The 13188-nt window shown below is 37.0% G+C and overlaps 1 protein-coding gene across 3 annotated transcripts in view; it reads left to right on the forward strand.

The window, feature by feature from the left end:
- Positions 1-7975, forward strand: part of CAMK4 (calcium/calmodulin dependent protein kinase IV) — a 203258-nt gene extending 195283 nt beyond the window's left edge. For all 3 annotated transcript variants that reach the window (XM_074328611.2, XM_074328610.2, XM_088796665.1), the window contains one exon: positions 643-7975. In XM_074328611.2, the coding sequence (XP_074184712.1) occupies positions 643-1071 (429 nt within the window). In that variant the 3' untranslated portion in view covers positions 1072-7975. The remainder of the gene's footprint in view (positions 1-642) is intronic.
- Positions 7976-13188: the final 5213 nt, after the last annotated feature.

Genomic DNA, 13188 nt, shown 5'->3' on the forward strand with positions numbered 1-13188 from the left:
TATAATATATATAATACCGGTCTTATATTAATTTTTGCTCCAAAAGATGCATTAGAGCCAATTGTCCGGCTAGGTCTTATTTTCAGGGAAACAGGGTAACAGTGCTTAGGGCGAGCTATGTATACAGGGATCTCAGAGAACAGCTGGAGTTCCAAAACAGTATCCTACTCAGCCTTACAGGCTGATACAGACTGAATAAACCTGAAGGGTTCCATGGTTAAATTAATTTGGAATACCCTGGATTAAATAACGCGGACTTAACCCAGGCTTTCTCAAATAATCTGACCAGGGACCTCTTTTATCTCCATAAAACCCATTAACATCCATGGAAATAGTGTTCCATGAAACAAATACTTTGGGAAACACAGTCTAAAGTTTTTGAAAACTGGTAATCTGTGGACAAACTCATTTACTCAGGCTTTCAATTATCCAGGTAATTAAATACACAGACTAGTTTGAGATTAAATATATTTTTCTGTTTATTTTCCAAACAAGTTTTCGTACAACCATCTTGGAATAATATACTTTGAAAGGATGAACACGAACATATAAAGCAAACTGTCTACATGCAAAGGTGAGGTTGAGCTCTGACTTGGGGTTTTAAGTGGAGGTGACACCTGACACTTTTCTCTTTCCAACCAGGCAGCAGTAAAGGCCGTGGTGGCCTCCTCCCGGTTGGGAAGTGCCAGCAGTAGCCATGGCAGCATTCAGGAGAGCCAGAAGGCCAGCCAAGAGCCACCTCCAATCCAAGATGGCAATGAAGATGTTAAATCTATTCCAGAAGGCAAGAAAGTTCAAGGAGATGGGGCCCAAATGGCAGTTGAGAGGGCAGAGGCTGAGCTGATGAAGGTACAGGCCGTACAGGAAGTTAAAGCTGCTGCTGAGGCCAGCAAGATGGTGTCCGAGGCACTAGCTGACAGGATAAAGGTGGCTGACCCAGAAATCGAGGAGGGCTCAGCAGAGGAGAAGCTGAAGACTTTGGAGGAAGCAGCAGGCCCCAAAGAAGGGCAAGGAAATCCTGCTCTGGGGTTTGGAGCTCAGCAGAATGATGTGATCCTGCCGGAGTACTAAACTGGCTAACTTCCATCCTGGAAGCCAAATCCTGGCACTTTATGCGTTTTATCCTTTAGCAAGGAAGGTGTGGAAGCATGATATGCGCTATAGTGATTCTGTTTTTGAGGTACCAAGAAAAAAAACACAAAAAAACAAAAAAACATATGTATCAGTTGGTAATCCTAACTTCCATGCATGTTACTGCTTTATGAAAAAATAGTGTCTTCTATGGTATGTAATGGATACCTAATACCAATGAGTTTAATTTGAAATTGCAAGTAAACACAACCTAACATTTAAAAAACATGCATTTTCAGGGACCAATAGCACACACTTGAAGTAAATAGTAACAAATTGTTTTTGCTTTGAAAACCTAGCCATCCTATATACCCTTTGGATTTCTTCACAAGGCAGTCCATCATTCCTCTGGACTATTGCTCAGCTAGTACTAGGTAATCTAAACTGTGTTCCTATGACGTTCACATTTTATTTTTCATCAATGTGCTCAAATTGTTTACAAGGAGATGGTCATAGGTTGTAGCTATATGGTATGTGGGGCGAAAAATCCATAACAGTAAGAAATTGAAGCATGCTTTAAGGGCCACAAAACCATACACCCCAAAGCTTGTGTGGAGAATGCTTTTTTATTTTGCCCTTATTTATACACACTATTTACTAATAACCAAAAACGTTTTGTCATTAAATTCTGCCACTTTACAATCCTGGAGAAAGTGTTTTACAGACTCATGCTGAGGAATGCATTCTTTCCTTCACCTGCTCCCTGATACAATGTTCTGATGGACAACACTTAGTAAGGTATAAAGAAATTTAGTGAAGAAAAGGAAATAAGACTGGGACTTAGAATAACAAAATTGATTCCTTGTCATTTTTTTAGATAAAATTGGATTTAGTCATAGTTTCTACAACTTTAAATAACTTTTTTTTTTTTTTTTTGTATAAACTATACTTACCAAGTTTCAAATACTTAGAAAAATCCCACCCCACAGGCCGGTGCCAAAATGTCTGAATAGAGTAGGAATAGCATTCCATTATAAGAGCATTATTGATTTTACTAGAGTAAGAGCACATTTTTGTTTATAAAAGTCTTTTTTCCTTCAACGGATGGTAATTTAGATATACTGTTTATAAACTAAAGATATTTCTGAAAAGCTAGTATATCTTTTTCTATCTTTTTCTCATATTTGGCATGGAAGTGCCCACATTTTACAATGTAATTTTGAAAGTTTCCGTGTGAAGAAATTTAGAACAGTGCAATTTATTATTTACCTTAAAAAACAAAAAGAAACAAAGAAAAAACTCTGATTTCAAATCAAATCAGACTCTTGAGAAGCTGTAACATTAGATCTAATACTTCACTATGATTTCTTTCAAAATATATTTCTTGTGATTTTCATGTGAACGCTTTTCCCTTATAGAAATCACATTTAAATTCCAAGTACCTCAGTTTTATTTCTAGTTTGAATTGAAATGAACATTTTATGAAATTAATTATGCATCACATTTTTAGCACATTACATTAATTTCAAAAAAGGATTATTTTCCAAAAAAAAATGAAAGACTATAAAAATGACTATTGCATAAAAATGCTCATCAAACAATGAGATCTTAACTTCTTTAGGCTTTTCTTCAAAACTGTTAAATCGTAAAATAAAAAGAAATGTCTGGTTTTGGGGGCTATTGGACCTTCGTAGACATTCAGCATTCCAAATGCAAAGCTTCCTTTACTGCTATTCTCCTGAGAAAAACAAGGTAGGACTTCTCATCTTTCCTTGTTTAGGGGCCTGACAGTCACTGACATGGAGGAAATAGCCCTGAGGGGCACATCATTTGGGCTCAGAGAAAGATTATTTTTTGTTTATTTATTTTTGTTAATTAGTAAAGAGTACTTATCCTCTTTTTTCCTGTTCCTTTCTTCTTTATTTTTTCTCAAAATTCCCATTTTTAGCTATTATGAAGGGCTCTTAACCTTTAAAAATGCCTTTGTTACTAAGTATTAAAATTTCCATTTAAAAAAGATCCCGGTGTACTTTTCCCAATGAGACTTAGAGGGAAAGGGATCTTATTAGAGTGTGGCAATTTATTGAAAGAGCAACATATACCATCCCTACCAGTCTACTCCCATATCGTTCCAAGGGCAGTCGTTACCTCATTCCAGTACTCCAGGCAGACTGCAGTGGATGATGGGAACAGCATTGGAAATGTCAGGGCCGATGTGTTTCAGAATTCGACCCATTTAAATGACTACACATGCCTATTCCCTGGTGAGTATTCCAGGGTGTGAGGATAATTTCCTCTATTTTTAAACTCGTAAATTACAGTGTATAAAAATCAATGGGAATTTTCAATTTTGACTTGTATGTTAAAGATTAAGTCCTGATAATGCCTAAATAGTGATGAACTCAGTAATTTCAGTGGAAAATAAGTCAAACTTTCACAAAAATTGGTCATTTCAGCCAAGAGAGTCGATCTAAGATTTTATAGAAATATAATCTAAGTTAGAATAATTGGGTTAGCATTTTGAAAGAACTGTAAACATTTATACTGCTTGTTAAAATGGGATATATTATCTCTCACAAAGATTATTCAGCTAAATAATGGCAGATAGAGCTTTGACAAACTTCTTCATAATGTTACCCCTAATTGACAATATAGTCAAATTATGTATGAAGCAAAAGAATTAAGGGAATTTCAGCAAAGAACAATAAATTATGTTTTATATTTTAGATATGATAGTTATTATATTACATTATTAATTTTTGTTTTCAGAGAAGTTCAGAGGCATAGCATAACTATTTTACCATGAAGAAGGATAATCTTGATATCCCCCATTTAAAAAGTCTAATTGGAATCCCGGTGATTTTTCTCAAACAGTTAAGAGCTCATATGTCCCATGAATATATAACTAAGGTAGAAGTTCCAGTAATACGGTTGTAGAAGCTAACACAAGTGCCGTCAAATATAAATGTGATGCAAGTCACATACATAATTTTAAATTTTCTCTTAGCCACATTTTAAAAAGTAAAAATCAAAACACAAAAATAGGTGAAATTAACTGTATATTTTAATCAAATGTATCCAAATAATAATTTCGTCATTAATCAGTATGAAAAATTATCCAGCATGTAATCAATATGAAAAATTAATGAGATATTTAAAATTTTATTTTTATACTAAGTTTTCAAAATCAGGAGTCTATGTTACATCTTTAATCAATCAAGTGCTCAATAGCCACAGGTATGGGTAAAGCACTGTTCTGGAGCATTTTTTTAAGAAAAATGACGCATGAATTTCTATGCTTAGATTAGAGCTGCCTCAGTTTCCCACACAGGAGTTGGTAGGAGTCCAAAAAGAAAATGTTTCAGAAACATCATACACTGAAATAAATAAAAACTCTATTGGCTGCTTCTGCTGATTCATGTGCTTCAGAGGAGTGTGTTCCCAACATGACTTTTAGAGAACAGCACTTTCCTGGGCGTTGCTAAACTGTCTGTTGGCCACAGCACCTCTCCCGTTTGGGCCCTGGAATCTAGACTGCAGGTTAGGGTTTCCTGAGCACTGCCATGAAGCCAATAGTATTCTTGTGTACTCAAATTTACTGTGGGTGAACTATGTGCCCCCATTCAGGAAAGACTGCACATCGACTCTTAATAAGGTGTTGTAGGCCTGGGCTAGGCTGCATACCATCCTTGTGTGGCAAGCACTATTTCTTTCTAGAAACCTAAATGATAGCAAATTTGCATGATGAAGATTATCCGATAAGGACGATGACCCCCCCGGCCCCAGTGTGAATATGACTGTCGGCTGGCATGTTTTAGATTTCCTTAGGAAAGTTTAATGAACACTGCCATTACACATAGATTCAAAAGACTTTTGGAATTTTCTTACATACTGCTATTTTAGAATAATCTTCAAGGTTCTATAGCCATTTTTAGTGGCAGACTTAAAAAGCAAGAACAGTTTGCCTTTTATTGTGACCTCAATAACATAGCATTTTAAACATATTTTGTAATTTAGAATGTCTAGCAATCCCTAGTTCCAGTTTCACATGCAAGATAACTGTTGGTGGGTTGCCTACACCCTGAAGATTTAAAGAGAGCCATTTGTTTCATAAGCCAGTTTTTATTTCACAGGAGCATCTGGTTACATTTCACATTGGAAAAAAAGGAAATGCCAGAAAGGCAAAGAATAAAATTAGTAAACCATTTATTCTGTTTTACAGGATTGTTCTTGCAAAGAACAAAAAAAAGCAAATGCAAAAAAATAGTTAACAAAGTGAATCAGCATTAGGTTTTTCTTGATGAAGGTTGACTCCACATATAATTGACATAAATATACTGTTAACAGTCAATTACATAATTACAATGTCATTATGTAATTTAGTTGTCATTGCAGAGTACTTGGTAGACTACTTTAGGTGGTGCAAAGTTTCCAGACATATACCTACATAATAGGATTTGTAACATCGTTGTAATTATTGCCTATTAGGTCATATTTTAATTTACTTAATGTTTATCACTGATATATTTCTGATCAGGATCATTGCTAACATTTGCACACTTACTGGTTAAATACTGCTTAATGGTTAGACTCTATGTGTGTCTTTGGTATTTTCTTAAACATTTATGCACATGTAATTTCAATACTGGTATTATAATATTCATAACCACATTACAGGCAGAAATGTACCCAATAATTATCTGTAACTTTTTTTTTTTTTTTGCGAAGTCCTTTTCTTCCCCTGGCACAACTCAGGGTGAGTTTCTGGTTCCTTCAGAAATAGGGAAAAAACAAACAAACAAACAAAAAAAACTCCTAACTAAAAGACAGAGAAATATCAGCTATCAGCTACCCACCCCTGGTAACCAAGTTCAGCATTTGCTCTTTCTATATTCTGATCTATTAAAAAAGTTTTTGTCATGATTACTCCTTTCAGATACATCTGAGATCAGATAATATAATTTCAGCTCACGAAGCCCAACCATTTATATACTTACCTTGGAGAGCAATACCAACTTGACTAATTTATGCTTCTTGCTTGTTTAAAATTTCTTAAAATTCCAATTTCCATAAATGCCATAAATGTTTCTGATGTACTTGAGAGGATTTGATTGCGTGATTTTAACTTCCGCTGGCCCAGAGGTCCACCTATGGCAAGATGGAAGTTTTGCCATGACAGTGACCATCTGACTCCTTCACAAGGATCAAGAATCAGACATTGCTCTAGAAGACTCCAGGCATCTGACTTTGCTGAACTTAAATGAGCCAAACGGAAGACAACCTCCTCCTATGCTCTGATTCAAAGTGATACTGGGGGCGGACGGGTGGCTCAGTTGGTTAGAGCGCGACCTTGTGGTTGAGAGCCTGCACTCCAACCATCTGAGCCATCCAGGAAGCTCAGCAAAGCAGCAGCTCAGCTCAAGGTGCCATGTGCAAACTTAGTTACAGGGGGCACACACAGTCCACAGTGGGCACAACCCACCATCCCCTGCGGGAGTCGAACCAGCAATCTTGTGGTTGAGAGCCCGCGCTCCAACCAACTGAGCCATCCGGGAGCTCAGCAGCAGCTCAGTTCAAGGTGGCAGTTCAAAATTAGTTGCAGGGGGTGCAACCCACCATCTCCTGCAGGAGTTGAACCGGCAACCTCATGGTTGAGAGCCCACGATCCAACCGAGCCATCTGGCCACCCGGGAGCTCAGCAGCAGCTCATTAACTCATTCTAGTTGCAGAGGGCGCAGCTCGCTGGTCCATGTGGGAATTGAACCGGCAGTTGCCGGGAGCTTGTGCTCTAACCAACTGAGCCACCCGTCCACCTCCCAGAAGTTAGTTTGAAACCCTAAACAGTAATGCTAAGACAGGAAAACCACACTGTTCTTAACAGTTGTTTTCAGCACATTTTGAAGACATTTTGATGTGGACATTTCGACCTGGAAAACCCATGGATATGGACTATTTATATCCATGTATTCTTTGCTGTGATTCATTGTTAAAAATAACAGATATTTCATCTCAGATGAAATAATCTTTATTGTTCATTTAAAGAATTTTTTATTGTTCCATTAAAGGATTCTTTCAAGCTACTCAAATACAGTAGGATTCACATTAGAATTTTTGTAAGGTGTTGTTTTCCCTAAGCACTCTCACTCTATCAGTTAAAGATGATCAAAATTTACTGTTTGTCCTTTCCTTGATATATGTATAGTAGTCAATCTGGTTTGTAAAGGATACAAGTAAGTATGACTATAAATTGAAAACTTGTCATCTCATAACTGCCTCCTTTTAACCTGACCTACTTTATAGCCTATCATGCAGCTAATAGGCAGTAGCATAGAGTACAGATAGCATAGTCATGCGTTAGGATTTTGTTTACATTTTTATTGTCAAGGTTATTACTTATGTCAGAAGTTATGTCAGGTGTTTCTATTCATGCACCCTGCCTCAGTAAGAATTCAATGGTCCTCCTGAAACCAAAACAATTACCTAATGTGTCTATTTATCAAGTAGTAATGTCCAAACAATATAATAGTATTATTGCATTCCATTGTCCAAAGATATTGTTTTCCTTGAAATTTTTTAATTTCCTGTAAGTTTACTGAGTGGGAATAGTAGACAAGGGTTTAAGTAATTTCTTATAGCCAACGAACTAAGGGTGTCAGGGAAAAGGGATTGTTGTTAAAGAAGTTAGAGGCTAATGCATATACTTTTTATTATTGGAATGCCAATCATTCTTTGTGATATACATATAAGACATGCATTTTTTTAAACGTAATTTACACATAAAAAATCATCCAAGGAAATACATTTAAATCCCCAAAGAACAGTTTTCAGGAGTTAAGCAAACTATGGTTCACAGACCAAATCCACCAGAGCCTGTTTTTATAAATAAAGTTTTATCAGAACATGACCATGCTCATTTATTTATATATTGTCTGTGTCATACTAGGAGGGCAGAGTTGAGTATTTCAACAGAGACAATATGGCCCAGCAAAGCCTAAAATGTTTATCTGGCTCTTTACAGGAAAAAAAACAAAAATTGATGGAAAAAAAAACCCTTGGTTTTTCATGGCACCCCATCCATGCCTTTTGGTGACATCTAGGAATACAGATTCCCATACTCCAGATTTCTTTTCCTTTGCTTAATGTTATTTCCACTTGCTTCTTAGGATCTTAGGACAGCTTTGTTTTTGTTGCAGATGGTCTCACAACAATAATTGTGCTGGAAATACAAATTAACAGTAAAATTCCCTTACAGAACTAAAAAATTTAAAATTGCATCATTCCTGAAAAAAGAAATTTGGAAAGTGAATTGACTTGGTTAAGAGAAAGGAATTAAAAAGATTTCTAGCACTTTGAGCATGTTCTAGAAATTTGATCCTTATACTTAAAATCATGTAAATGTTACCTTCCACTTATATTTACTCACTTTTAAGTCAGTCCAGAGCTGCTACTTGGTAAGCTAAGAAATAAGAGTCCTTTGGTTCTGAATCCTTCAGAATATTCTCAATTTACATCAGCTGGATTTTCATTTAATGATTTTTAGGAAATAACGTGCTTTATTCTATGACAATGACTTGCTCATCAGTAGCTCTGAGAGCAGGCAAACAGCCAATTCTTTGATATAAGCAAGCTACTTTTCAATTTCCCATGTTTTTCAGGGTGTTCACTAATTTCTCTGAAAAGAGAGGGCCTCGAGTAAATTCTTTCCTTTACTCTTCTTACATACTTTGGACTCCATGAAAGACCCTTTTCATAGTCTATTTCTGTTATAGAGAAGTCGTTCATTCCACAGTATGTGCCGTAAGGGAAGCAGGTGATCCAGAGATTGGGAAATGTAGGCATGCGTGACCTTTGCATTTGACTTGGAACATCTGTAGCCAAAAGGTTACAAATGAGATAGTGAGTAGAAAACCTAGTATCAGCTTATTATTAGGAATACCTAAAATTACACCATGACTCTAATTAAATAATATACTTTTCTTTAAACTGTTGCAGCAATTAATATGATGCAGCCCCTGGGATTCACTATAGAGCTCAGGAAACGAGATGAATTGTCTGCCACCTCCTCATGGTTGACATGTGTAGGATACTTACTTGGAATGGGAGAGGGAAAAGATAAAATGTAGATTAGGATTCCACATTCCTACCTGCCCATTTTTGTTGATTCCTCCGAGTTAATGCACTTAAATTAACATTTCTACATTTCTCTCAACATCTGGGTTACCTGCTTCCCTTAGAAATGAATAGAGCAAAGTCAATAGCTCATTTTCCTCTCAGAACCATAAATAGTAGTGTTGCAGGGATATTAGGCCTACATCGCAAGCACACTTTAAGGAAATAATTTGCTAATTTTGAAGCTTCCAGAAATAGCCCATCCCAGGAACCAATTTTCTCAATAAATTTCCACTGAGAGATAATTATGTACAATGAAGGAGTCGGAGATGAATTAAACTCCTCTAGGAGAAACAAAACAAGTGTACATATGTAGCCTGTGCGATATCTAGGAAGGCAGTAAGCTCTCTAAGGATGGCAAGAAAGAAAAGCTCCCTTCTGCCGGGAATGATCAAGGAAAGCTTCATGGGAACACAGTATGGATTTGAAGGATGGGGGAAAATCTTTGCAGGGTAGGGAGGAGGAAGGGGGCACATTTGGCTGAAAAACCTAGAGAAATGCAAGGGGAAGTGGTGAAGGAGCAATCCTGCTTATGAAAGGCTGACACTCATGGAGGTGCTGTTAGGTCAGCACTCGTCTCAGATCTTGCGCAAAGCTGAATTAGGCCCCCTTGCCCTTTTCTTATTCTGGGTAGACACGTGTGCAGCATTTTCTCAAGCATGTAGCCCTCTGTGATCAACATACTTGACTAATTTGGGGTATCTCTAAGCAGAATAAAAATCACCTAACGCTTCAAAGACCTATTTGCAAGTCACCAGCTGAAGCAAAGCCTCCGTCACTTAAATTAGCAAAGACTGCACTGGCTCAGTCTCCACTGACAAAGCAGAGTAAACAATAGTGATTTTCTGAGGCAGTTTTGCACAACTTTGGTTTCTGAGTAACTCCCTGTGATTAGAAATCACCTATTTGCTAAAGCTTTGCCAATGGAGGCCCATGGCAAGGTTACTTCTGTCACAGTTATTTTAACCCTTTACATGATCTGACCTGAAAAGGCAATCCCCGCAGGAGTTGAGATAGAATTATACCTGAAAGTTTAGACTTCAAAAGATAACCTGTACAAAAAAGCTGTCTCACACAATGAAAATTCAAATGTTCAGAACTACTTTCCCCAAACATCAAGCTGGTTCTGTCAAGTCCTTTCTTCGTCCTTCCCTTTTGCCCCTTTACACATGCTTATCACTCATTGCAAGTAATATTTTACTTCTATCTTCAAGAAACTTGCTTCTTTTTTAAACATTTACCAATTAGGATCAGCTTACAGCATATATACTTTTAGACTTTGTTTCAGATAATGTCTGTGGTTAGTGAATGGCCGCATTATTCCTCAGGGCAAATGAAATGAAAGACAGGACAAAGGTTGACTACCATCCGAGTGATGAAAGAGAAGCTAAGACAGAGATACTGAGGGTACAGAAGACACACGTTAGCAGACATTGAGAAAGGAATACTTCCTATTAGGGTTTTTTCAGGCTTATGTCATATTACCTGGCATATCTCTTCTAGTTTTCCCTAGGGGAGAAATTTGTATTCCTGGGTTGTCCAAAGTTTTCTGGACCAAAGGGACATAAGTAGCTCAGCAACAGCTTGGAGGATTAGATGGCTGGGATACCAGTATACACCTCCAGTAGTTTAGACTGCAAGTCATTAGCCAAAAATAAGTGCATGGAGGACTTGGAGGACAAAGAAAAAGTATAAAAATGTATCAGTTTACAAAGCCAATACTATTGCCTATCTTCCCAACTTCTGGTTGCAAGTACTGAGAAAGGAGCTGTGAACATTTCATTTTTAAAGCCTGTCAAAATGGTGCTATTGACTCCTACTATGAAGATATACTACAATTCTTTTCAGGTAAACATGTAAGTCTGACCTGGCCATAAATGTAAATACAGAAAATGTTTGTAGAGAATTCATCAAAACCATGCCCATTTGCTACTGATTGAGCTACCATGTTGTTCAATGGCAGTGAGGGGACAGGGAGTCCCCACTTCCTGCAACAGTCACTGACTCTCTCAGCTGCCCAGAGCCTGGGGCAGGCATCAGAGCCACACTGAACTCTGTCTTCTTCTTGGATTCTGGTTGGATAACTCAATTAAATCACTGAACATGTTCATTATTTGGTGTTTCCCAGGAATATAAAGGAAGAAGCATATGTGATATGAGGCAAATACTGGTAAACTAACTGTTACAATTGACCTTAGTAAGAACGTTACTTTGTTCATTCAGATGTGTTAGATGTGTCAGAACATGCTCAAACAAGTATATAACCTTGCTACTGGGAAATCTGTAAAACAGTTTGCATGTACAATATGACAATAAATCATCCAAGATCCCACCAAAACTTTGCATTCTGTGATTTGAAATGTTACTTCAAGAGTGACATAATGGATATTTTCCTTACATCTGAAATATGGAGTTGAGTCATTACAAAGAGAACTGACACCCGCAGAGGTGATGACTGCCCTAAGGTCACTGTTAGTGGCTGAGAATCCATCTGGGTTGCCCATATCCTGGCCCGGTGCACTCACCACTGGTAAGTCAATTCACTGGGTATAAGGTAAACACCACAATTCATATAAAAACTGATTTTTCATTATAAAAATTTGAAAATACAGAAAAGTCAAACATTACCATAATGCTTTCTAAAGACAAGCATTGCCTTTTCCTAGCCATTAATTTTTCTTCCAGACTTGTAATCATATTGTAACTCTTTTTGTATCAATCTAGTGCTAAAGCACAAGTACTTTTTGCATGATCTTCACAAACATGTATGATAGCTGCATAATAATCCAGCCTCAATTGTTTTTCTTTTCTCAGTAACATTACATAAAGCCTTTTCTGTGTTTGGATTTTCCATCCATTTTCTGACATCTCCTGGCTATTGGCACCTTTATCCATTGTGGACCCTTTGCTCCAGAGGAACAGAAACATGGTGTAATATAAACACAGGTTATACATGTTAGATGCCATGTGACACCAACCATTAATCTACAGAGGAAGCTCTGTCACCTCATTATCTTAATTAGGGCTATATAATGTCTGCCATGTAGAAGAGGCCCAATAAAAGTTTCATGAGGAAGTGAATGACTACTTTGCTATTTTCACTTTTATTATAAGAGTCTATCATTTTCCAATGACAGCTGAAGGAAACTTACACACACTTCCTAGAGCTGATCCACCAAGAGATGCTATAATTGGCTATCCAGAGTCATTACCAAACCTTTCTCCAAGAGGATGGAAATTCTTATGCTTGCCTTTCCAGCCACCACTATAGCTACGGATAGTCATGTCACAGTTGGGAAGAAAAGCTATTGGAGGCTTCTGGGAAAGCTTTCATTTTCCTGAGAAAGAAACACAAGTGGTGCCCCGTCTTCCCCTGCCTCTTGAATTGAATGCACATGTAATTTCCAAAGCTAATCAGTCACCATATCAGTATGAGGGAAAGATGATGAGAACTGTACAAACACTGGCCCCAGCATCCTCGAGCTGATAAACATTAATAATTACATATATCTAAATTTTTTACTAAATGAGTAAAATAATTCTCTATTTGCTTAAACCATTTAATAGTCATATTTTCTATTGCATACTGCCCACAGTATCCGTAACTGCTTTCTTGTAACATAGATCAAGGGTTTCTTTGTAATCACTTCCAGCTTTTTTTCAACTGCAAATGAAGTTATCACCATAATTCCTAATGAAATTAACATAATTATTTAAATGTGTACAATAAAATCTGTCCATACATTACCATAGTAAGAGCAGAATACATTCATTATCATCCTGCCTATATAATAGTAATCAAGAGTCAATAGTATTGTGGCTAATATTATATGAGACGGTGGGAGATTAGCATGTGTTTTTAATCTTTATTTCCCAATTTATATGTCCATTGTGTAGGAGTTCAGAAAGTTAAATTACATATGTTAAGTTCAGATACATAGAACCATT

Source organism: Rhinolophus sinicus, chromosome 3 (genome assembly GCF_057876585.1).
Source record: "Rhinolophus sinicus isolate RSI-liver-muscle chromosome 3, RSI-T2T, whole genome shotgun sequence".
Lineage (NCBI taxonomy): Eukaryota > Metazoa > Chordata > Mammalia > Chiroptera > Rhinolophidae > Rhinolophus > Rhinolophus sinicus.